This window comes from Molothrus aeneus, chromosome 1 (genome assembly GCF_037042795.1).
Source record: "Molothrus aeneus isolate 106 chromosome 1, BPBGC_Maene_1.0, whole genome shotgun sequence".
In the NCBI taxonomy this organism is placed as follows: Eukaryota; Metazoa; Chordata; class Aves; order Passeriformes; family Icteridae; genus Molothrus; species Molothrus aeneus.
The window spans coordinates 138965649-138993035 of NC_089646.1; the positions used below are offsets into that span (position 1 = coordinate 138965649).

Below are 27387 nucleotides of genomic sequence, written 5' to 3' on the forward strand. Positions count from 1 at the left end.
TAAAAAATAACCTTGCTAGTAGAAAATAGAAAAACTCATGTTCAGATAATAGAGAAATGTATTTTCTGGTAGGTTAATGGTAGACTAAAGGAGAGAGTGTAAGGAAATTTAATATGTATCATAGAATAATAGAATGGTTTAGGTTGGAAGGGACTTTTAAGACCATTTAGTTCCAACCCCTGTGCCATGAACAGGGAAACTTTCACTAGACCAGGTTGCTCAAACTCTGCCATGAACACTTCTAGGGATAGGATATATTAAAAAACCTTCCTACATTTAGAAAATAAATATTAAATATAGAGCACAAAATATTTCAGTTTATTTGAGAACTATACCTTATATTTTTCAGTTAGAGATAACTTTAAGCCTTTTTGTAAGGACAATTTTTAAACTTTAATTTCACTTATTTTGTGACGTGAGTTTTCTGAAAATCAGATAATTGATAAAAATATTAAAAGTATTGCAAAATGTCTTGTAGTACAAGGGCTTGATTCATTCTCAAGAAGTTTATTTCTGCATTACTTTTGAGAGGGAATATGTTAATTCTTTCAATAGCTTTTTTTTATCAGAGTGCTACACTGTAGTAACTGTGTTGAAACCTAGGTCCTTCCCCTGCTTAATTGATGTAGATTGACTGTAACTTCTTTCTGAGTTCCTGAAACATAGTGTTTGCTACATATTACCACTATAAACAGACTTACTAATTTCTTAGTACTTCCTCTAGTTTAATTTTCTGTGGCCTATTGTTACATGTTTTTAAGGACCTGGAATTCAAATTCTGAACTTCAGAACACTGCATAATTTTAGTCTGTCACTGCGTGGCACTGCAGTACCCTTTTCAACTAATCACTCCCTTGGTTTACTGATTTTGTTTTCAGTAGTGCACATTTTGTTGGTGTATTTGGATCATGGTTTAACCCTAAGTAGCAATGAGGCCCTCTCACCATCACTCACTCACTCACTCACTCACTCACTCACTCACTCATGCCATCCTCAGAGTACAATGGGGCAAAATAGGAAGAACAAGAGTGAGTTTCATGGTTGGAATGAAGATGTGGCAAATCACTTATCAACAACTGTCCTGGAAAAAATGGCCTTATTATAAAACCTTTAATGACTGTTTTGGGTGTTGGAAAACAAAGACAAATAGTAAAGAAATTATGAAAAACACCCTTACTCTCCTCTTCTGAAAGCTTAACTTCATTCCAAACACTTCCCCTTCCTCTACTGGACCACAGATTGTCTCTTTGGTGATGTGAGCCAGTGCAGGAGGTTCAGGTCAAAGTGTAGGAGTTCATTTCTGCGCTCCTCATTTCTCACTCTTTTCTTCTGCCATTTCTTCCCTTTTACTAATTTCTCCTGCCTTCATGTGCATTGACCATGGATCATTGTACCTTAGGGGAAGAACCTGCTTCTGTGTGGCTTATCCATGGACTGCAAGCCCTTTGAGGGCATTACTAGCTCTGGAATGGAGCATGCATGCTCTGATCTTGTTCATTTCCCTCAGTGTTTATTGCCTTATCTTAAATACATCTTCATAGAGATGTCACAAATTCTACTGATGGACTCACTTGTGTACTGTGGTGGGTCCATTGTGGAGCCAGATGTGGCCGGTTGTGACCAGCGTGGGACAGCTTAGTGCCTGCTGAAGGGAGAGGTGATACGTTCAGCCCTATACTCCTCTGCTACCAAACCCCTGGCATTTATACCAATGACAGTTTTATTCCCTTCTGATCTCTTAAGTTTTTGAAAACTGTTTTTTAAGATTCTTTTTCATAAGGCAGACTCACCTAGCTGAGCTTCAGTGTAGTACCTAAAGCTGTTGTGGCCTAGACATTTAAAAAGAAGACTAAAAGTTATGCACTGCAAAGTCAAAATATAGTTGCCTATGGAAAAAAACACCACAGCAACAAAAAAATAGAAAACCTAAGGTATTGCATATTTTTTTCTAAACACACTTTTAATGTAATTAAATATATTTTACTAAATTTCTGTTTAAGACCTTGCAAATAGGCAGGAACCTTTAAAGCCCTTAAAGTTTTTTGGTTTTTTTTTTTAATTGACTTATACAGAAAAAATGAAATCTGATGAGGTACATGAAACTGTGGGAAGCTCTCAGCTTCATTGAACTAAACAGTCACGTGAGTTATGTGTTTTACTTTCTTTTAATAGGCAATTTTATTCATGAAAGATATTCATTTATACAATATTTAAAATACATTGGTAAACAATAACCAATGTGATTAGAAGAGAAATTTCAGTAAGAAATTTCAATTACAGGAGAATGAAAATATTTCCCTACCTAGGTTGTGTTGTCTGGTCATCTGTGTTTCAGCACTTCTTCTTATTCACTGAGAGTTCCTTGCCTTGATGCTTTCTCTTCTTGTTGCCTTGTTAAAACTCCCTTTGAGTCAGAAACTGTTGGCTGAAGTAGAACAAAAGCTTCTTTGGATCTTCTGAAGCAGCTGCTTCACTGTTTCTTGGCATCAGTAATCCTCTTTTGCTGTTTCTAAAATTAGTTGTGCTCTTTTTCTTCTTCCATTTCCAGTTCCTTTTGGTTGCTGCTTTCTTTTGGTTACTTTTTGCACTCCATCATTTATGTATGAATCCATAATATCTAAGTGGGCAGAAGGGATTAAGTTAGCTTCACAGCATCTGGTCTTACTGACTGGCATACACAAACTTCAATCTTGATATCAAGCATACCCAAATTCAGAAAGGGCTTTCAGAAAAAAAAAAGAAATCTTCATTTTCTGATAGTTAGACATTACGTTAAGCATCTTTAACTTTGCTATCTTTTTAGATCCAGTATCCTTTTCCTCTCACTCTCTACCTTCATTCTTCCTTAAGCTCTGGAAAGTCTCAACAGTAGCCCTACAATTGCCTATTATTTCACTTGGGAAATCAATTTCTTAACTGATTTTGTTTCCTTCCCTTGTTTTTTTACCTTTGTTTAAGCCATGTGCAAACTCATGCTTCCACTTTGAGCAAAATAGTATCAAATATATAAATTGAGTGCACAAACACATTTGCCATCCACTAAGAATATTTGCTTATAAGAAAATACAAATGAAGCTATGAAATATATTAATGAGCATTTCAGAACAGAATAAAATTTAGTTGTCTTGCTCATATTTAAAAGTATGCAAATGGTTACTCTCCTTCAGACTTTACAGACAACTATGTGGAGCTGAGGTTGGATAAATGTGAGCACCTTAAATGAGGGATGAAATATGAAGAAAAAGATGTTGAAAAGTTTCTTCTTGCTCTGCTTGATTTTCTATTGTTACTTTCTTTTTCTTTCTGTCATTTTGTTTATGAATAGAAATGTATCTTCATCCATAAATTATTTATGGAGTTAGCTCTTCTTAATCTTTTTTTTCTTGGTTTTGCTTTCAGAAAGAATGTAAAGCAATTGCCAATCAGGTAAAGAACAATAGTATTAAGCTGCCTTAGAACATCATGGCTAGAGTTGCCAGAAGGGGAAAACTGTCTTTATCACTTTTTTCACAACATTAGGCAATTTAATCAGGATTTTGTCATTCATTTCTTATCTCAAAAGTTATTGCAACAACCACTACACTGTACTACTGCTGAAAGACTAGCAGCTGTAACAGAGATATAGGTAAGATTTTTGTTTAGACACCTATAGGGGTCTGCATACCCATTAAAGCTGGAGAGCTGTGAAGCACTGTGCCTGTATATATGTGCACTGATGCACCACAGAAACCACCCAATCACCTTGGTGTTACCAAGACGTATATTTTGAAATTAAAAAACTTCTCCAATTCAAATTGTGTATGGGTAAGTGAGCCTTCCCTATACCTTGCTAATCCTGACAGTGTGGGTTGCAGAGTGATTCAGCTGACCACATGGTAGATGTTGGGTAGAGGTGTTCTAGAGTAGAAGAGTCATCTGCATGGTGCTGGCAAGTTAGAACTTACAGGAGATGGAGTGTTTGGTATGTCAGACACCTAAACACTAAACACTGTTTCCTCCCAGCGAGACAGTGGAGAGAGTCATGTATTGAGATAAAGCCAATTTAACACGACAGAAAATGATGGGAAAGTAGTATTTTCATCAGAAAATAATGATAAAACAGTAAACAAAACTAGTGATACAAAGCAACTCACCACCTGCCAACCAATTTAATTCCAGTCCCTGAGCAGTGGTTGCCACCTCCCAGACAAGTTGCCTCATCCTCTGTTCAGCATGATGTCATGTGGTATTCCTTTGGCCAGTTGGGATCAGCTCTCCCAGCTGTGTTCCTTTTCAGCTTCTTGTGCACCCTCATCCTCCTTGCTGGCAGAGCAGCATGAGAAGCTGAAAAGTCCTTGACTCATGGTGGGCATTGCTCAGCAAGAACTAAAACATCAGTGTGCTATTCTCATCCTAAAACCAAAATATGGCACTATAACAGCAACTAGGAAGAAAATTCACTCTATTGTAGCAAGAACCAGGACCCCATGCCATTTCGGCATAGAAACTGGAAGATGGGAAGGAAGAAACATCATATAGGCATCTGTTATATCCTGTCTTGGATGTGTGCTTTAAAATTAATTAAAACACTACATTCCACTGAATACAATGACTAGATATGCATTTATTCTAATATTTTGTATGCCTAGTGCAACTACAGGCACACTGATGTGGGTTTTTAATCTCAGTTTGCATTTACTAATCACTAATTGAAATGGTTTCTTTTAATACCAGAACATTCAAGGGCTTGAGATTCCCTAGGAGAAAGAAAGGGACTGCATTGCTTGAGTTGCTTTGGTAGAATCTACTACTTTGACAAGGGCTGTATCTTCTGCATAGGCCAGTGCAAATAAGTTGCTGCTTTCATTGATAATATATTGACAGATGACAGATATTTACTTTTAAAGACAGATACTTAGTTATCAGAATTGTGAATCTGTGACTTTTAAGATCTTGAAATTCTTTTGTCAATGAAACACAGATGGCTACCTGATTTTGCAATGGATGCAGGAGTCTCTTCATAGACTGAAATTACCAGAGTCTCTCAGAAGTACTTTTTTTTTTTTCCTCCAGGCATAACAAGAGATTAAATTGTATACATTGTCATATAAGTAAATGTTTTTAGTGGATTTTCATACTCCCAGGTCTTTCAGCTCCTCTTTGTCTCATACTGAGATGTATTTTCAAAACAGATTATTTTTCACCTTTGCACCCTTGAGATGTCTTTTATTTGCTATTATATACCACACAATTACAGTGCACAGAATGACATTGACTTTGTTCTAATCAAGTTGTAGAAGAGAAAAAATGTTACATTTTGTTGACTATTTCCAAATTTAAAGAACTGACTTGCAGAATTCCCCCAATGTTAGATTTCAATAACACCACTATTGGCAGTCAGTTCTGATACTGTGTACGAACCCAGAGAGATCTAACTTTAAAATTTTATTTCCATTTTTTTTTACTTCAAGTAACATCATATTTCCTTTAAAAAAGTCAATGGAACTAACATTAAGTATTAAGACATGGTAGCAATTTACTTCTGAAATGAGCATTAAATGATGCAGTAAAGAGTTGTCCTTTCCATTTTTAATGATTTAATGGATGCGTCTTCTTAATTTCATATTTACCATAAAGAAAAAACTCTGATATTTTAGAGGCATTCAAAATATAATATCTTTCTGTTTCATTTGCTGCTCTGCATGCATACTCTTCTTTATTGTTTAAAAAAGAGTAAATGATAATACTTTATATGCTGTAATTCAACTCCTCTGCAAAAGACAAGAATAAAGTACTGAATTACTCTTTATTTCAATTTAGGTAATGCTTAGAAAGCATTTTATTTATTTGGGTACCATTGGTGGAAAGCTCAGTAATTTAGAAATTGAAATGAAATACAAGATTTCAAACAAATAGAAAAACTAGGAAAATGTTATATTGAAACTATGAAATCCATTGGTAATATGAAGAATTCTGGTTTCTGGAAGGGAAAAGAATTATTTAAACCTCAGTATGGTTTTAGTATCCTATTTATGTAGATAGAAAAATATATACATATATATACACACACATATATATATACACCTATATAAATATATTAAAAATATTTTAAATGTATAAAAGCATATATAATATATTTACATTTTTACCTATATTAATGTGCATCTGTATATATTTTTGTATATGTATGTATAATACACCTATTAAAATATTTCATATGTGTATTCATAATGAAGTCCACTAAAATTCAAGGAAAATTAACTGGGAAAATAAATTTTCTATGGCACTTGAAAATTTCTATTAATTGTAGATAAACTTTATAGGACCTTCAAAATTCTTCATATTTATTAGGTCAAGACATTAATACATTAACCTAGACATCTGTATGATTCATAGCCACCAAACAGTGTAATGTATTGCACTGACAATCTGTTCATGTCAGGATGATAAAACAACTGAAAGAAAAACCTGGAATAAAACACTTGTTTACATTCAGAATATTTAGTGGTGAGATTAAATGTTGGAACATTTTGTTTTCTCTTGGAAAATTTTTGACATGCAAATGTTCTCATAATATGCTTGGGCTTTTTATTAAATTATTTATATTTTTCATCTGTGAAAATTATTTATTTATTATTAATTATGATTAATAATTGAATGCAAGAAGCCATTCAAGTTAGTTTATTAATAGTTTTCACCATTATAAGTTTACTGTACATTAAAGAAAATAAAGCTGATATGGTCTAACTTTAGAAAGTAGATTTAAATGCTAAAATTAATAGTGTCACTGATATCAGATACATTGGATTTATTTCTGCTGGAAGATTTACTCCCATTTCCTTCTCTTCCTCTTCCCTCACTCAGAATTTTCAACAATTTTTTTATAGTTCTAGAAGGTAATTTTATATTTTGGTGGTATGATTTCCTACCATTAGGGGACACAAACACAAGGAAAGAAATAACAAGAAAACAACAGGAAGATGAAGAGAACTAGATAATGAAGTAACTGAATATGAGTTTTTTATGTCTACCCTCACACTCAAATTTTCCCATTTATCTTCTAATTAAATGACATAAATTATTATTCAGAAATATCTTTTCTTTCTGTCTCTCTTTCTTTTCTTAACCTAAACTGGGTATTGTATGTTATTTGGTTACTGAGAGCACCTGTATTTGTGAGAGAAAGCATATCCTCATGTCCTTGAGGTTATAAAGGTGGAGTAATTATGTAGTTTTAATTTTAATTTTAAATTAACGAATTGGCTAGGTTTATATATGTGAAATATAACTGTTTTGTTCTTTAAATGTTTCTCCCTGGTCTATTATTTGTAAAAATATGAATATGGAAGTGACCTGTGCAAGATATTATGCCAGAAGTTATTTCTTAGTGTTAAATGAGATGCTGTGGTTTTTACTCATTCCCAGTATAGATAAAGTGAGGACATTTGGTATTACACTTCAGAATTAAGTCTAAGATTATCTAATTTGAGAGGTAAAAGTACCTTTTGCAAAGTAGCCCCCAGTAAATAAGGAGTTAAGTCTATTTAATGAAAACTTAATCTTTTAATGAATGTTATTTCAAGTAAGAAATTAAATTTTCTGAACTACCTTTCTAATTCCCAGTTACACTTTCTCCTCTTTAGTTCCAGTCAATGGATCTCTTTATACTCTAAAACATTGGCATCTTTATTTGTGTACTGTCAGTAGCAGTATGAGAAATCTGAAGGAATTAATTATTTTTTTTCCCCATTCACAAGCATTGGGAAATTTTTAAACATACATCTCTGTTCAACAAAGTGTTTTCACTTAAATGCAGCTGAGGCAACAAAACTTGCATACTAGTGAATTTTATTCTATGGAATTGGTTAATATACAAAATCACTAACTAGTACCAAAGAGATTCTCAGTTATATAATTTCTTAGATTTTTATTATGTGAAATTTCAGTACCATTCATATTTAAAAGAAAAGTCCCCTGAGAACCATGGTGGTCAAACCTTCTAAGTCTGTCTGAAAAATGTCAGAGCAAACATAGAATAGCAGTGTGAATACTAAAGTGTTTCTAGCACTGATGTTTGTTGTATTGTGTGTTTCTTTCTAATGTACTTGCTTAGTTTTATAGATGCCAAAATGTATATTGTTTTTGGTCTGGATCCCAGGTCAATATGAACATTGTTAATACCTTTTCAGAAAACTAAATTTTCTGAGTATGTAGAAGAAAGACAGAGAGCCAAGTAAAGTGGTTAGAGTGGAGAGTGAGGGATTGTGAAAGAAAGATTTAGGTGACAAGATGGGTAGTAATAAGGAGATTGAACCTGAAGGGATTATGTTGAATAATCATGACTTCTTATATGATACATACCCTGGTTGAAATCTAGTCTGTGCTAGCTGGATTGAACAGTCAGCCAGGACAAATCTCTTTTCCTGGCTGAACAGGCTGAATTCTCTCATCTTTTCTTCATAGGAGAGGTTCTTCATCTATCAAATTATATTCATGGCTCTCCTCTGGACCTTCTGTAACAGGTCTATGTTCTTCCTGTGCTGAGGGCCCAGATCTGGATGCAGCCCTCCAGATGAGATCTCACAAGGGCAGAGTAGAGTGGCAGAATGACTTCCCTAGCCCTGCTGCCCATGCTGCTTTTGATGCAGCCCTGGATACCATTGGCCTTCAGGGCTGCAAGTGCACATTGCTGGGTCATGTCCAGCCTCTCATCCACCAGCACCACTGGCTCCTTAACTGGGCTGCTCTCAATCCATTCATCTTCCAGGCTGTATTGATCCCTGGGGTTGCCCTGAACCAGGTACAGCACCTTGTGCTTGGCCTTGTTCAATTTAATGAGGTTCTCATAGGTCATTTCTCAGACTTGTCCAGGTCTCTATGAATGGCATCCCATCCCTGTGACATGTCAACCACGGCACTTGGCTTCTTGTCGTCTTCAAACTGGCTGAGGGTGCACTCAATGCCTCAGTATATATCACTGATGAAGACACTAAATAGTACTGATTCCCATATGGGCCCCCAAGGGAAACCACTTTTCTATCATGCCTGTCAGAACACTAAACTGTCCAGAACATTACCCTCTGGACAAAGCTGTCCAAGCAATTTGTCATCCATTGAACAGTTCACCCATAGAATCCATTTCTCTTCACTTTAGACAGAAGGATGTTGTGGGGGACCAAGGCTTTGCAGAAGTCCAAATGCATGACATATTTGGCCCTTTGCTGGATGATGCAGTTGGTCCATCATAGAAGGCCACGAGGTTGATTAGAGAGGACTTGCCCTTGGTGAAGCTGTGCTACTGTTCTGAAACACCTCCCTGTTCTCCATGTGCCTCAGCACAGCTTCTAGGAGGATTCTGGTCCATGGTTTTCCCAGGTACAGAGGTGATGCTGACAAGTTGGTCATTGCAAGGATCTTCCTTTATACCCTTTTCAAACATAGGTAAAATGTTTAGTCATCTGGGACTTTGCCTGGCTGCCATGAATTTTCAAATATCATGGACAGTGGCTTGGCAACTATATTGGCAAATTCCCTCGGGACTCTGGGGTGCAGCTCATCAGGTCCCATGGATTTAGGTCTGTCCAGGTGATCATGATCCTGAATTTCTCTGGCAGTGTTAAGGACTTTGGTCTTCCAGTCCCTGTCTTGACCACTTGAGAGGTGTGGGAAGAGGATTTGCCAATGAAGATTGAGTAAAAAAAAAGTTATACTGAGAGCACTCCATATTCCTCAGATCCATACTTAGAATGCTTAAAAAAGCACACCTTAGTGCTTTTTGACCTAAATACTAGGAAAAGAGTAGAGAACAGAACAGAAAAATGCTGCTGTATAAATCAAACTTCACCTTGACTCCAGTTGTTGCTCTGGCCTCTTTGCATTTCCGAAGAATATAGCAAAGCTGAAGAAAGTTCAGAGAAAGCAAAGATATCAAACATAAGGGTAAGTTTTTGATTGAAAATTCATCTATCTAGGACCCTGCAGCTTGGAAAAGGAATATATCTATGGAAGGAGGGGAGATAAACAGACCATAAAGTTATGAATCACAGGGATATTGGAAATATTTATTAGATCTCTTTTGGATGTCAGAATTGAGGCACTGCTTCATAGTGACTTACACAAAATAATTAAGTTACCAATGGAATAAGGCACCAGGTCATTTGAGCCCTAATCCAGGGTAGCTAGAAGCTAGGTAAGACTTATCATTCCATTTTTCACAAAGCTGGCAGAATTGCTTGGATAATGCTGGTTTAGTTTATAGTACTGCCATGGAACACTATGATATATGAAAATGTTTGTGAAGAGAATTCTTAATTTGAAGGGCTTTGTCTGACTCAAATTCCAAAAGGAAGAAGTCTATTGATTTTATGAAAATAAAACAAACTGCTGCTTCTTCTATTTTTCTTCACCTGAGTACTTTTCTTCTCAGCTAATATTATACCTGGGATTGAAATTCATACCTTTTAATTCCTAACAAATATGTCTAGTGCATTAATGTAACAGGCAGGCAGCATACACAGCTGTTTAATTGGAGATATAAGAAGAAAGGATTCTTCATTTGTATACAGCATCGTGTTGGGTAGTTTGCCTTTTCATGAAAGATATGTAAGGTTTGCATGTTTAAATAATATTTTTCCCTAGAAAGTTCTCAAACCCATAATTTAAACAAATTAGTGATAAAAATATTAGAGTTTTGAAAGAAATTTCAATTATAATAATCAGACCTTCTGTTTATTGAAGACATTTGAGCACACTCTTTTGACACTCAGAGCAAACCAGCCAGTAATACTTAAGCCAAGAATCATTCAAATTGCCAATGACCCTAGTGGGAAATTATTAATATTAAATAATTAAAGAAAAATTAAAGAAATTGACAGAATCATAGAATGAATATAATAGAATAATGGATTCATAGAATGGTTTGAGTTTGAAGGGACCTTTTGTTCCAAACCCCTGACATGGGCAGGGACAACTTTCACTTGACCAGGTTGCTCAGTCCCATCCAGTTTGGCCTTGAAATGTTGGAAAGGACCACAGTGGAGTCATCTGGCCCAACTCCCTGCACAAACAGGATCCTTCTAGAGCACATTGCAGAGGATTGCGTTCATATGGTTCTTAAATATAATATATTTCTCCTTATACTGCTTGTGGAGGTTATCACAGTCATTTTTGAGTGTGTAATTAATATTTAAGTATACCATGGTCTTTATACAGAAGCAAAATGTCTCTTTTTGTATTCAGATTTGTACTCACTTTTTCTAGAATGAATGTGATAAGGTTTTTTTTTTGTTTTGGTTTTGGTTTTGGTTGTTTTTTTTGTTTCTTTGTTGTCGGGGTTAGTTATTTATTATTTCCTGGGGAACAAAGTTACTGCTGAAAACTCTCATTGACTTCTATCCAGCAACTTTTTCTTACATGTGAAGAAGTTGCTTTGGAGCTGTTTGGAATGTCTCAGAAACTCTTGCCTCTGTAGAGATGGTCATACCGTTTAAGTTCGGTAAAGTAGATACCAAGCAATGACTGTAAAAATGCTGACAGTTCTGAAAGTGGCCAAATTTTAAGATGCCTTTCAACTTCAACCATTTTGATGAAGTCTGAAATTTTCACATATGATGAGCAAGCAGCTGTCTCAAAATTTGATATTTTTATGTTTTATCAGTTAAGAAGTGTAAGAAGTATTCAAAAACTGCTGCAACTTCCGAAAAATCACAGAATGACATCATTGTTGGGGTTGGATGGGACCTCTGGAGATTATCCAGTCCAACCCTTCTGCCAAAGCTGGGTCACTTACAGCAGGTTACACAGGTGCACGTCCTGTACTTTTGAGTGTCTCCAGAGAGGGAGACTCCACAACCTCCTTGGGCAGCCTGTCCCAGTGCTCTTCCACTCTCAATGTAAAATTCTTCCTCATGTTGATGTGAAACTTCTTGTGGTTAAGTTTATGGCCATTGGCCCTTGTGACATCACTGGGCACCACCAAACAGAATCTGGCAACATCTTCTTGACACCTGCCTTTGAGATGTTTGCATGTATTGATGAGATTCCCTCTCATCTTCCTGCTTCTGCAGTCTCTCCTTATAAGAGGAATACTCCAGGCCCCTCATCATCTATTTTGCCCTCCACTGCACCCTCTCCTGTTGGTCCTTATCTTTCTTGTACTGAGGAGCCCAGATGTGGACACAACACTCCACATGTAGCTGCACTAGGACCAGGTAGAGGGGGAGGATCACATCTCTTGATCTGCTGATCACACTCTTCCTGCTCAATGGCAGCACAGCCTGCAAGTGTATCAGTCACCTCCCCCAGTTTCATATCATCAGCAAGTTTGCTGAGGGTACATTCAATCCCTTCATCCAGGCCATTGAAAAACAAGTTGAAGAAGATTGGACCCAGTATTGATCACTGGGATTCATCACTGAGTACAGGCTTCCAAGTAGATTCTGCTCTGCTGATCACAACTCTTTGAGCTCTGGCATTCAGCCTGTTCTTGATCCATCTGACTGCCTATTCATCTAATGCACATTTCCTGAGTTTACCTTCTAGGATGTTATGTAAGATAGTGTCAAATTACCATGTTTTTAGATTTGCCAATATATTTTTTCCTGTAGAAGTTATCTTTGTGAGCATTTCTCTGTGCAACATAAAAGTGAGGATAGATACTTGCAGTATCCAAGCTTTTATGGCTATTGGGAACAATTTCAGCTATTGAGCAAGAACACTATAATTTTTATCATTTTATTGTGGTGCAAAATTACCTGAAATGCTCACTAAGGCAATGCATATGTAATTCTTCTTAAAATTATTTTGAAATTTTAGTGTGTAAGCATTTACCTTAGGACATCTTGAAATTGTTGTCTAATGGATTGCTGGGGTCCTCTCACAGGGAAGATTTTCCTCAGGCAAAGCTCTTGTTTTGCACTGGATGCCACTTCTTGAATTAAAAGTTCACTTACTGCCCACTTGATGCTGACAGCACAATGTTCTTCGGGAATAGCTTTATCTCTGTAAACTCTAAGTGGATTTTGAAACCGTTTTTATACTGAAAAAACCTTTTTCCTTGCCAGAAAATTGTTTTCATCTCACTTAGGACATGACCTTTCTTTAAAAGTATTATTTTTTAGTCTATCCTGACCTTTTAGATAAAACCAAAACATAAAAGACAGTACAGTTTCATTTATAAATCATTCAACTTTGCTTTGCTTTATAATTAACATTTATTCTGCTTAGAGATTAACTTTATTTATTCAGAGTGAGAAATAAGGGGAAAATAACACTTCTTGTTGAATTTAATGTATTGCTTTGTTCTTAGGCATTGTATTTTTCACAGTGAATAAGAGACAAGCCCAGACCAACAGCTCCCTGAAGGCTGGTGAGCTCAGGGATCAGGGTTGAGGCTGGCAGCACAGGGCTTTTCAGCCAGGGAGTAGAGCAGGCTTTGGGCACATCTGGAGGCAGAAAAAACCCTGGACATTGGACATGTCCACGGAAAAGAGGACAGGCCAAGGCCAGGCATGGCTAGGTAGAGCAGGAGTAGGGGAAGAGGGGGACAAGCACTTCTGTGGCATCACTGGGGCAGAGACTCATGGCTTCAGCCTTGGGGCCCTGGACCCATAGGCATGGGTGGGGAGAGGCCCTGGGGAGGCTGGCCAGTCAGGTTTGGGCTGATCAGAGCCCTCAGAGTTCCGACAATCTTTGGAGAGTACTTCAGTGGGGTAGGGCACATAGAAAAATGTTCAATATACAGAACTTCAGATCAGAAGTTAGTTGGGTTGTAATGCACTTGTGTAACATTATGTTAGCCAAAAATCTTGTTGTAGCCAAAGGGAATACAGTTTATTATTATTCTAATTAATGTTATTATGATCTGATAGTCTGAATTATCAAATATAGAAAAGCATCAAGGATAATAGTACACTTATAAAAGTTAAGAACTGCCTTTCTACTTCCCCCTCTATTTCTTTTGTCTGATTTTTACCCTTTTCTCTGTGCTCCTGGCTGGAGATTATGACCCATTGAGAGCATCCAAGGACCTGTTAGGAGAAGTTTTACACTTCTGGACATGAAGAAGTGAACTTCCTCTTCAGTCTTGGAGTTGAATGATTCATTTTTTGTATATTTTCTTAACAAAGTCTGCTTGTTTCTCATTGTTCTTTACTAAAATCTGAAAGTTGCACATTAGCCTCCCTCAGCCTAAGTATATTGCTTGCCATGCAAGACCTATGTAATTTATCAGCTCATTACTGTATGCAGTAGTATCAAAGCACAACACTTCTGAAATGCCACCAGCTCAAGAAATATTCACTTGATACCTATGAATTATCAAAAATAGTGAAAACAACCTCAGGCCAAGGCAAGCCTACATGATGTCAACATAAATTCTGTGGCCTTGTATTACTAATGGCAAAATTGTACTTACTAGGCTGCAGTCTCTATTAATTTTGTGTGACATAGGTAAGGTAAACAATGAAAAAGATATGCTGAAGTATTAAGATTTGTATTCAACAACCTTGTCTTTACCATTTGCCAAGTAAATGAACAAACTTTCTAAGAACTTTATATCATTTCTAACAAGTACTAATCAGTTTAGAAACATACAATAATTAAAAATATATTAAATATATTAGCTATTAAAATAATCTTCTCTGTAATTAAAGTTACTATATTGGATAATTTATTATTTTAAATTAGTTTAGCAATCTCTAGCAATACGTTTAAGTCAAATAAATTCTTGATGCCTCATATGGGATTTAGAATAGAAAATCTTGGCATTAGTCTGCTTAGGGCAAGTATTAGACACTCAAGAGCAATGGTACAAAGATTTTTGTTATTGAGAATAACTGAAAGAGATTATTACTGGGTTTAAGATTCATTATTTTCCCATGTATCTGAACTCCATTGAAAATATTAAAACTATGACTGAGTGTCAATCAAATCAATATATAATTTGGGCTTTATCAAATATTGTTCTATCTGAAACTGTATATTTGATTCATAAATACCACTCTGCTTGCTTATGACAATGAACACCTATATCTTGGCAAGAAAAGACAGGTGTCTGCTAAGGAAGGCAGAAGCCTTCCTTGAAATGGAGAATGTAAACCCCCTCCCTCTGAATTATAATAATTTTATAATTTTATAATAGGAATAACAGCTCTTCATTAGGGAAAAATAAAAATAAAATAACAGTAATAAAATAAAATGCAGTAATACAAAATTGACAGAGTCAAATATGACCTGACACCCTCTTGGTCAGGGTGTTGGTAGCAGTCCCATTAAATGGTGGCTGCAGTCCTCCTGGAGTGACAGATGTGGCTCTGTTGGAGCAGTGATCCTGTAGAAGGGTATAGTTTTCCTCTGAAGGTCTAGTGGTGGTGTAGATGGGCCTGGTCTTCCTCTGGGAATCCAGTGGAAAAGAAAGCTGCTTCTCTGGGAATCCAGATGAGGAAAAGGTTGCCTGCGGTGCTCCCAGTGTCAGATTTTATCCAGGTAGGAATGCTTGGCTCCTCTCCCTGGGCAGAACATCTTAGAATGGGACTATAATTTTATCAGTCAAGCAGTGAGACTCAGTGGCCCACTAACAGAAGATATTTGCCAGAGGGAGGATTGGTTGTGGAAGAGATAAAGAAACTGCCCAATTAACAGAAGATAACTGCCCACCTCTAACAAATGGCAATAGAATATGCACCCTCATTTGCAATCTAAGACAACGTATTGGGCAAATAACGTTAATATTAAAAGGAAAGTGAGAATTAAATTTGTTGAAAAGAAATGAGATCACAATATCATGGCATATCCATGGTAACACAAGAAACAGAAGTCAGAACCTTTAAATTTTAAATTTATATTTTTGTTAAGTGGTTGCTATATACATTTTAATGTACATAGTCTGTATAGTAATTATTCTTTCAGATTTGCTCATTTGATGTTATACTATCTTTGAAAAAGGGAAATAACATTCTTGCACTATGATTCACAGAGTCAAATTAGAAAGAAAATAAATATGTAGCACAATATTGGTAAGGCTTTTTACTTGACAAACACAATAAAGCTACTCTTTTTAAGGCCAATAGATGTGAGTGCTTTCTATTCCCAGCATTATATCGCTCATTTCATAGATTCCTACAATATTGTTGAGAGTCTTGAAGATTTTTTAAGTTGTATTGTTTGAGGGTTTTATTGTATGATTGTTTGATTTTACAGATCTATGTTACATTGATATATATCTCTTTTGAAAACTAAGTATGAAAATATGATAATAATTATTTTGTATTTTGAATAACTGCTTTCTCATTTATTAACATTCATTAGTGTTAAGGTTTGGGTTTGTTTTTTTCTTTTTCTCAAAAGTAACAGGCCTTTTAAAAAGTACTTTCTCACTTAAGTAAACCAACTGAAATAATGTTATCCATATGTGGGTCTATGTTGGTCATTTTCAAATTTTTTTCTATTCAACAAACATATATTGCTGTAATAAATTCTATTATTTGGACAAATACATATGTTAAAAAAAATAGTAGCTCTGTCTATGTCCTGATTTTCATAGAAAGGAAATGAATAATGTTAGCGGTGTCTGGCATTTTGCCTGAATTTTCAGATTTCCAAATGTAATCATTTTGACTAAATAAAGATGCAAAAATTTACCATATTTTCAATATCTGCTTAAAAAATGTAAAGTGATCTTAAATTCGCTGAGGCATATGGAAGATCATCGAGACATGCATTTGTGTATACTGAAGTATGACATACCTCCTGCATCTCTGAAAATTTCGGGGTGATGCTTAGTTGTCACTTTCAGAGTGTTTGATATATGTCTTACTATGACAATTGATTAAATTTATATAAACAATAGAGAACAATAGAAAAAAGATATAACAATAAGGAGGTTGAGAAAAGGAAGCAGAAAAAAAGGCAAGATTAAAAAACAATCGTAAGAGAACACAATAATGCCAAAAGGTAAATACTGGTGCCAAAAGGTAAATACTGGTACCAAAAGGAAATAAAAATGAAATTTTGACTCTAGTCCCACAAATGTGGACAACATCAAAATAAAAGGAACAAAAAGGATTTTTTTAAACTTCTGGTTAGATAGCTTTTGGAGTTTTTGCTATTTGTATAATTCATTGCCTGTTTGAACTAAAGTCTAGAAATTTGTTTTGAACCCTATCTTTTTCAGTCATGTATTTCTTTGCAACCATGGTTTTATTGTATTTATGTAAAACCACAGTTTCATTTCTTTTCTGAACAGCTGTGAGGTGAAAATAGATTTTGTCAGAAGAATATTTTATGGTAGCCATTAATACTGACTTTATGTTCTAAAATCCATGTTTATGTATCTGTTTACTTTATTTTCTATTACATTTAACACTAAGAACAGGTAAAGATACTAGAAATTTATGAAGAATAAAATAAGTGATTGTTAAAAATAATATGTCTGGAATGACATATGCTAAAAGAGTCGAATAAGCTGCTATATCTACATAAACTTTAAAATTCCTTTAACAGATACAGAATATATTCTTCTAATTAAGTTTCTAACTCTACTGGAAATTTTTTGTAAGCATCAGATATTTAATGACAGAGAACATCAAAGAGAACAGTTAATTAAGATAGGAAAAAAAACCCCATCTTCTTAATAGGATGCTAGGGTCACTCCAAAATTAGTTAAGTATAGGAAGGTTTTAAGTGAGGAAGCTAAATAAGCCTTGACTAAAAGTCCTTGAACATCTGAAAGAATGAAGGTGGAATATAGTTATTACGCTTTTAAAAAATTCTGTTTATAATTGTAACGCTCTTTTTTCCTTTAATGAGGTATGAATTTATTTTTTGTTTAAGACTGTTTACACTTTTTCCTCAACCACCCATTGCAAAATAATAGACTGGCCTCTTGCTAATAACATATACAGGAAAAGTCGCAGGCTGACCTCATGGAAGTTACCTCATTAACACCTTCCTGTAATCTGAGTCCCATTTAGGGTCATCTGCATTAAGGACCTTTAGCCTTATTTGGGAAGTCTGTGGCTGGATCATATGTGTCACAAGAACTAATAAAGTCCTGTACCTTTATTTATCCTGAATGAATAAGATAGTGAATATTCTGATTTGCTTTCACATTTTGAACTCAACATGGTTTTAGGAATTAATCAGAAAAATGAATTCTAATGAATTAGAATAGCTGTTGGATGGTAGCCTTAGGTCTCATTTGGTCTTATGAACAATTTGCATGTTTTTATCTGTTCTTCAACCATTGAAGTTAAAAAAAATTAAATTTAGAAAATAGTCATAAATGGGCCAGACTTTCTACCTGAAGTCCAGTAACAAGTGGAACACTACAAGTGTCTGTTCTGGTACAAGTTCTCTTCAATATGTTTATCAATGATCTTAAATCAATGACAGAGAGCAGTCTCATTGGCTTTGCAGATGACACCCCAATGTCAGTCATTATAGTCAAGGACCAACAACCAATATAGCTGAGGACAGGGTGGCCACAGGGACACAGACAAGCTGGAGGAATGAGCTAACAGGAATCCTGTGAAACCCAACAATGGTCAGTGTGAAGTCCTTAACTGGGTAGGAAGAGCCCCTGGCAACAGGAGTGTCTGATAGCAAAGCACTCTGCTGAATAGACCTGTGCGTTGTGGCAGACAGCAAACTGAGCAAGACAGCAGCATGCCCTGGGGAGAGAGAATGCCAACAGCATCCTGAGTTATGTTAATAAGAACGTGGTCAGTAGGTTCAAAGGGAAAGATTTTTGTCTTTGTCTTAACTCTTCTGTGACCATAGCTGGAAGTGTGCCTCAAGACTTGGGCTTCATGACAGGGAAAACGAGTTTTTCACTGAAGCAAGTTCAGTGGAGGGTCACCAAGATGGTTGGGGGCTGGAGCGCTTACCCTTTGAGGGAAGACTAAGCAACCTGAGCTTTTTCAACCTGAAGAAGAGGAAAGTTTTCCAAAGTCAAAGTCCTCTAAAAGGAAAAATAAAAATATCATTTACAACAAGCGTTTTCACTCTGTTAGATACCATTTTCTGCCTTATTTTTGTTCCTGCTGAATGCTTCTCAGAGTGGGCAAAGGTATTTATTACCTCCCTGGATTATTCCCTCAGGAATTACTCATAAAAACTTAGTCCAGTGGATTAATTGGTAATTGAACTTCCACTATGAGTTTATCTGGGGTAAATTTCCTTTGGTATCATGTTTACAACAGGAACCCTGTGTATACTTGTAGCATATTGCATATGCAAAGTGTGTGCATCTAGCACAGATTCATAATCTATTTTTGGAGCTTTGTTTCAGGCAAATGTCAAAGCCTCTTGCCTCTTTTCTTTACTAAAAATGATCCTGGAATCAAGAACAACTTCCACTCCTATATAAATAGAAAGGCTTATGGGTCTCCCATATGTTTGCATTATCCTAAGTTTTAACAGTTGCAACACTTTTGAGTGGTGTCTTGTTAAGACTAGTTTTCTGAACTGAATTTCTCTGTAGATCATCAACTTGATCTTTTTTCACTTCGGCAGAGCTATAAGTTTTTAAGTGTAAACATTGCTTTGAATCTTTTCTTGTGTAAGCAGACTAATTTGACACATTAAAGGTCCTCTGTTTTACTGGCTTTCATCTGTTCTCCTTCCACAGAGACTTGCTTAGAGAAATGCTGGTCCAGTCTAGTAGGTCTCAGAGTGTTTTGGTGTGGGTTGGTCAGGTTCTCTTTCTTTGTGAACCCATATCCTAAACAGCCATTACACTTTCTTGACCCCGTGTCCTTACTGCTTCCTCATATGATTCATCCTGGCAGTTCGTCAAACTTCACATCTTCTCAGTGGCTGATTGTGAGTTCAAAGTGATGCTTTGCCTCTGAGTTGACTTCAGTTGACTGCATGGTTGAAGCTTTTCCCAAAAAGCAGAGCTCAGTCTTCTTTTCTTCCTTTTTGTGCCAGTTATCATTAAAAGTTTTCCTTCTCTTTTTTCTTTTTAATTTATTTTAACTAGAATATTGAAGTAAAATACTAAAGGAGCATTTCTTTATCCCATAGAAAAATGTAATTTTTAAAATAATCTCCTGGACAAACTGAAATGTCAGATGTGATTGCAGAAGATTGAAGTGGAGAGTATATTAAAATGTCCTTGCAACAAATGTGTTTCAGTTGGTCTAAGACTATTTTTATAAAATAAATACACTATTTTTATAAAATAAATTCATACTTTTGCAGATTACTGTTTATGGAAAACATTGATTGATCTACCCTGTGCAGTAGCTGATACTTACAAGATTGTTTATACATAACGTTAATTTTCTCTCAAAATCTTTCATGTAAATCAAGCCATATTGTTTAACTTTACTGATCATCTGCATGAGTTCTTCAGTGTAAATGGAAGTGGAAGCCTAAAAACTTTCTGTTTGAAAATTGCCTCTGTATCAAAGCAGTACTTTCCAGTGTGTAAGCTTTGTAAGTTTAATTTTCCTTGCTTTTTTCTTTTGAGATAAACTTTCTTTTAAGTTGTTCTCATTTAAAGTGCTGTGCCTATTTAAATAAATAGGATAGATCATGCCATTTGATGGAGATTTTGAATATAGTTTTGCTTTGACCTTGATATTGGAAGCAGGTGAATACCTGTTCTTGTACATTTGCATGCATGATAAAGATATATTCACATAGATTTTGTTTTAATAGCAGTGATTATGTAACATACATTAAGTTTTCTTTGTTTTAAACAACACTTTTCTGTTCCACAATGTCTCTTGGCCATGCATTTGTATTTTCTGTGTTTTAAACTTGGTACCAATCTGTCAAAATTTATTGTACACTGAATCGTAAGTAGTCCAGACTTTTGATATTGTGCATATTGTGACAATTTTCTTCTTTTATTATGAAATAAAGAATAAAACATGTCTAGATTTATTTTAGTTACTTAAGCCACTGTAATTATAGAATAGCAAGTGGTTTTTGGTTTGGTCTCTGACAACCTGGAGTCTTACATGGTGCTTCTAAGGTTTTTTAGTTTTGCAGGGGAAATCACCACTATGATTTAGAAGTGCTATACTACAGAACAGTTGTTAAGACATTAAATATCAGATAGCAAAAATAATATGCACCCACATCAGCTTTATTTTTCTTGATAAAGCTAACATATCCTCTTATCTTAGTATTTTAATAGTATGATAAAAGAAACCATTTTAGCCTAAAATTTTTGCAGTAAACAAAAGAGACTTTATTAGCAAGACTGTTTCTGATATGAGTATCTCTTCCATTATTTTAGACAGAAAATTTGACAATTCTGTCAAGAGATCTGATATACCTTGTGCCTTAAATATACTATATAATGCTTAATTTCTCTGGGAGTCTTATTTCCATTTTCTAGTGGACAGATTTTTCTAAAAGTGTGAAAACTCTTGTTGCTTTCCATCTTGACATCACCCACTACACTTAAAAGACAAGTCTCAAAGTATGAGAGGAGATCACAGAACCAAAAAGAGAAGTGTGGAATATTATTGTTTGAATGACTGTTCAAGCACCCTTAATTATTATGATGGAATAAAAAAGCCATGTTTTAAAGATATTAGTAAAACATAGTACAGTTCATGCTACATCAGCTTTGTTTATGCAATTTTTTTATGGTGAATTTTGTTATTCATTGCCCAGTCATTTATTTGTTGCAGTCAAGATGGAGTTTCTACTGTGTTAAGATGTTCTAAATGCGCACAGGTGAGAGACTTGGCTTCCAAACATTTGCAACCAAATGTGGGGGATGGGGAAGGATGAAAATGTTAATAAAATAATAAAAAAAATTGCTATGTATTTTAAATACTAGAGAACTTAAAAGAGCTAACAATGTTTTCACAGGTAGGACATTTTTGTTAGCTTATCAAACATTTTATGTGTGAGGATTTTTAGTAAAATAATTTGGTTTATTACAGAAATCAGACAGCAAAAAGAAAATTACATATGAAACCTTTTTACAATCTTAAGTATAAATAATAATGCTGACAAGTTTTTTTTAAATGGGTATCTCTTATTAGTCCTCTACACTTGGCTTCATGTCAAGTCTAAATTGGCTTTTAGAGCCCTGTCAAGCTTTGCTGAAGAGAATCAGCATATCTGGCAGCCTTATCAGTAGCTGGATTAGTAGTTTATGGCAGCTTTTTCTGCTGCTTAGGTTACTACATAATGCTGCATTTCACTCCTCAATGGGATGGTTACCACTTTTCAAAGTGTGGGGCCCCTGTCAATAGTTTAGCTGTATATTTTGATCTAGCCATGCTGGTTCAGGACTGAACATGCAGGGGTGGAAATTATGTGTTATTATGACTGGTAAAAAAGTTTAAGTTTTGGGGACATTTAAAACTTAACATGTATTATCACTATTAATACAAAATGTTCACTAGCATTAAACAATGCTCTGATTGCTTCAAATTTTAAATAAAGCCTATTGACTTTCCTCTTTTCATGTCAGTTGTCTTTACTATGTTAAACAGAGGGAAATTTAATCTTTTAGATTTATCAAGAAAACACAATTCAAAAGAAAAAGTTAGCATCCAGTACTACTGTGTGTCCCACAGGTTCTACTTTCATCAAAGCTGCCTCCACTGGTGAGTTAGAGGAGCATATTGCAGCCACTACTGGTGCCATTACTGTTGCTAGCACATCTGCTGATGTTGCTGTATCCAGTGCAGTGACCACCTGTAGACAATCTGCTGAAGAACAACGAGTACAAGCTGTGAATATAAGAAAATCAGTTCTGGAGTCGCCCACTCACGAGGAAACACTCTCTCTTCATCAAGCAAATTTACAAAGCACAAGACGACGACCAAGAAATGCTGAACAGATAGAAAGAACTAAAGAACTTGCAGTTGTTACTCATAGAGGTATTGGATATTATTTTACTTGTGCCCATGTAGTTATGAAAGAATATTTTGTATTAATTGAAAATGAAAGTTCAGGTATCCATTTAGGAAATGTAATTGAACCAAATGGGAAAGGGATTAAATCTGTCTAACTTTAAGTTCTAGCAGGGCAGTCAGATGGAAAAACAAAATTAGTAATAATATTGTCTTGGTTATTTAAATTGATTTGATTTATAAAAAGACAATATGTACGTATAAGGAATTTTCTTTTGATGTGACTTCATAGCTTGCATCATTATATTTCACAATGAAGCCCAGTGTAAGAGATATCCGATGAAAGTTTAGAGAATTGAGATTAGACTATTAATCTATTCTGCATATGTGATTAGATATAATTAACCATAGCATTAAGAATGTACTTTATAAATAGCTGCTGTTCTAAACTACTAGGTGATGCAGTTGTATTCATCTCCCATCTGTTTAAATGTTCAGCAAAATTTTGTTTTTTAAAACATCTGTACATATTCATTCTATCAAACATGAAATCAATGATCTAAGCAACATTTAGAACACCAAGATATTCAGCAAATATCAAAGTGTTAAAACTAGTCTTATATTGAGATCGTCTAATCTGCATGTTAAAGTATTCATAATGAACAACATTTGGAGTATAAAACTAGCATTGTTTGCTGTGTTAAAAGTAAATGTCTATATCTGAAACATGAAGCTCACAAAAAGAAACACTGGAATGTCTTAATCTAACCAGCAGATATTCAGAAAAAAATTGCATGTGGTGTGTTTTTAAACATGCACAAATTCAGGAAAGGATCAGCTTAACTTTGCAGGCTAATGTTGTTGAGTACAATTTATTTTGCATTTTGAATTTTTACTATGTGCTTCATGTTAATCAATTGTACATGAAAAATTTATAGAAACAAATATATTGATAAGAAGCATCTTTTGTAGCCCAAGCAATTTGTAGAAGTCTTATTGTATGATTGATATTTTGTAAGGACAGTTTCATTTGGAATCTGTTGTCTTACTGGATAGTCACCTAGTGTAACACCTAACTTTTACTAGCACCTTTTGAAACAGGAAAGCTGAAGTTATTCAGAATTTTAAAATATATAATTAAATAGAATAAATAAAAAACAAACACTGTCTTTATTTATAAAATAGAAGTCATTAAATAGGCATTTATGTTTCATTTGTATTCATTTCAGTGGAGATCTGAAGTATTTTCTGGTTATTGACTGATATAAATTAATCAACAGTTTGGTTTGTACTAGTTGTGTGGCTGTGCACTCATTTCACATCTCTGGAGGAATTTAAAAAAAACAGGCTTATTTTCAGTTATGAGGGAGTATAAGAGGATCTGTAATAATATCTTCTAATTTAAAGGTGTAAGAATGTACTACTCTGGCAGTTAAATATGGCAGTAATTGTGATACATATATAGTTTTTTTCCCATTTCCTCTATGGAGTCATTACAGTGCAGTGTGCACTCCACAGTTTTCTCAGCCTTCCTTTCTTCTGTGACTTATTCCTTAATACAAGATACAGCATGTATTTCTAAATTATTTTATTAAAATAAAATGCTAAACATTAGATTTTAAAAAAAGGAGAATAATTTAGACATCAAGATACTGCTAAGATAATGTTAGGGTGCTAATTTTTCACATATTAAAATAGTACTACAGGTACCAAAAGGCATGACAATCCACATACAACTGAATTCAGACTTGTGTAGACCTTAGTGGAGAAGAAGGGCCACACCTAGTTCCATGTGCATTTTATTCCCTCATGCAACACTGAAAGTCTAGGTTTTGCTAGCACTCATTATACAAAACTTTAAAACTTTTTACTGTGTCTCTTACTCATGGAACAGTATATATGTGCATGATATTAAAGGATATTCCTATACTGAGTAAAAATTTACCATTTTTACTCAGTAAACACCAATATTTGATAACAGCCATTAAACCATATCAAATGACCTTGAATAAATAACCTATAATTTTCTTTCATGAAATATCCCCTACTAAAAAGACACATATATATTCTGAAGGAATTTTTGTGAATGTAAGATAGCTGTTAATTGACTTGAAGGATTTTTATCACAGAAAGATGTTCCAGAGGTATTTCTGTAGAATTTCCTATAGGTTGTTATTATTGAAGTATTTTAATCTCTCTTTGACAATGCATTATGCACAGAAGTTTAAAAACTCTTCATATTAAATAACTGCAGAATTAAGAATTACTACTTAAAAATTTTATATTAATTACTTTTAAAATTATTTCTCTATTTAACAGCTATTAAAAATTAGTTTTTACTTTGGAAATTTTTTGCTGTTTTTAATTTAGGAATTTCACACCCAAGTTATGCAAATTAATTCATAATTGAGAAGACAAAATTTAATATACTAAATAGAGTTACTAAAGCTTACTATATGTAAGTGTGAATATTTAAAATTGTAAAAATTTATTGCATGTATAGACCTAACTGCAGGTCTTTTTGAGAATATTACTAGTAAGATCCAAATAGTGCAGGTTTATGATACATTATTATAGATGCAAAATCATAACTGCAGAAAGAGTAGTACTGTTGACCTTCCACAGGATTGTTCTGTGAATAAAGTGTTTCAAAATGAATAGACAATAAGAATGCTCTCTTGTTTTGTAAAAATTTTTTGGAAGTTTATGCATGAACAAGATGTATAGAGAGAACTAGAGGTTTACATATTCCAAAATTTCAACTGCTAGCTGTAAATTGCTGTACTATATATATTACCTGGATCTCAATAATGATTTAAATTATGTCAAAAGCTGACTGATCATTATCTTCTCTAAGCTTATTAGCTGGAAAAAGGAACTTTAGGTGCATTTGGTGAAATACTTTCCTTAAAGTTAGGGGAGTACATGTATTATTTTTTAAGGCAGTAGTGAGAGCTCTTGAGGAATATTGTACATTATTATAGTTTCTTCATCAACAAGAATTCACACTCAATCAGATAAAGAAAGGTTATTTAATTGTGTTACATTTTTCTGATCATCCCACCTTACAAAATAAAATGTAAGATAGGATGAAAGCATAAATTTTGAAGTGAATGTCAGTATGTAGAGAACTTAAGTAAGGACAAGTTAGCATGTAATATATAAATATTTTTATTAAGGAGATGGTTAAGAAGAGTTCTTTTTATTGGAACACTGAAACCTTGTAGGGGAGAGTAGGTGAAGGATGAGAAGCTTACTTTGAAAATGCACCTTGACAGGCTAATGAAAAATATATTTAGATAGACTTGCTGGTAGTGAAAAACAGCATCTTTGGGTCCTTAGTTCTAACGAAACCAAGTGGTTAAACTCAGGAAAGTTTGTGTCCTGAATTCAGAAGAAGGGGGAGAAAAAGGAGATGCCTAACCCCTTTTAGTCAGTTAAACCTAGGAACTTCAAATGCTGAGACTTAGTAGAAATTCTTTTTGATGCTACAATCACAGTTTCTAGTATGATTTGTATTTCTCAGATGTAAAAACAAGAAGACAATGAAACATGATAGAAACATGATATTTCCAATTGATTTTTTTTTTGTTTTTTGTTTGTTTGGGGTTTTGTTTTGTTTCATTTTGGTTTTGGTTTTGTTTTTTTTCCCTCTTTAAGTATTTAAGAATTGTTGACTTCATCATGACTAAAGTAATAGAGGATAATCTGACGTATTTTTGTTTTCTACAATTTTTGTTTCATACGGTGAATTCAGAGTTTAGTAATGCTTTTAGTCCTATTGTTCTATAGTTTGTATCAACTACATACTTTACTTATTAAGGTTTTAGAATTTTCATTTGTGTATATGCATACATCATGAGAGATATTTTAGAACATTTTCTTGTGAGAGCTTATGTAGCATACTTCTGCTGTCTAAAGATATGTTGAGGCATAGGGCCAAATGGTAAAAGGCACTTGTACAGTGTGCTTAATAATATGACTTAAATTTTGGTCAGCCCTGAAGAGGTCAGGAAATTGAGTATCTATTGTTGTTGGTCCCTTCCAACTATCCTATCATTTCTATTCTATTCTATTCTATTCTATTCTATTCTATTCTATTCTATTCTATTCTATTCTCAACATTCATTTTATTACAGAAAAAAACATACATCATAATTAAATGCCCCTGAGAAACAAATGAGTACCATGTGCAAACAATGAAAAATATCCCTAGTACTGTTTGTAAGTCATAAATTAAATTTAGAAAAATAAAGAGTTGGAAAAAGAGACACAGTAGTTGGAGGAAAAAATTGCTTAGCAGACTCAGGTTCAAATAGTGCCAGGAAGTCTTAATGGATGACTGTAGTCATTATCTAGCAGTTCACAAGTGTTTCTGTGCTTTCCTTATGAAAACAATTTCAAGAAAACTCTGGATTACAAAAAAATTTATGACTCCAAATTTCTCTTTTTAAAGAGAAGAAATGTCTCTATGCATTTGTAAATTTTTAACCCTATATTCTCAGTTTGAGGAAATGTATATGCTTTGATGATTCTAATTAACAATTTTTTTACAAAATTTTATAATTCTATGGATATC

The 27387-nt window shown here is 34.5% G+C and overlaps 1 protein-coding gene across 1 annotated transcript in view; it reads left to right on the plus strand.

Moving 5' to 3' along the window:
* The window catches only part of CSMD3 (CUB and Sushi multiple domains 3), a 597171-nt gene that overhangs the window by 214382 nt on the left and 355402 nt on the right, over window positions 1-27387 (plus strand). The window contains exon 7 of the mRNA XM_066565891.1: window positions 22530-22835. Coding sequence (XP_066421988.1) covers window positions 22530-22835 — 306 coding nt within the window. The remainder of the gene's footprint in view (window positions 1-22529; window positions 22836-27387) is intronic.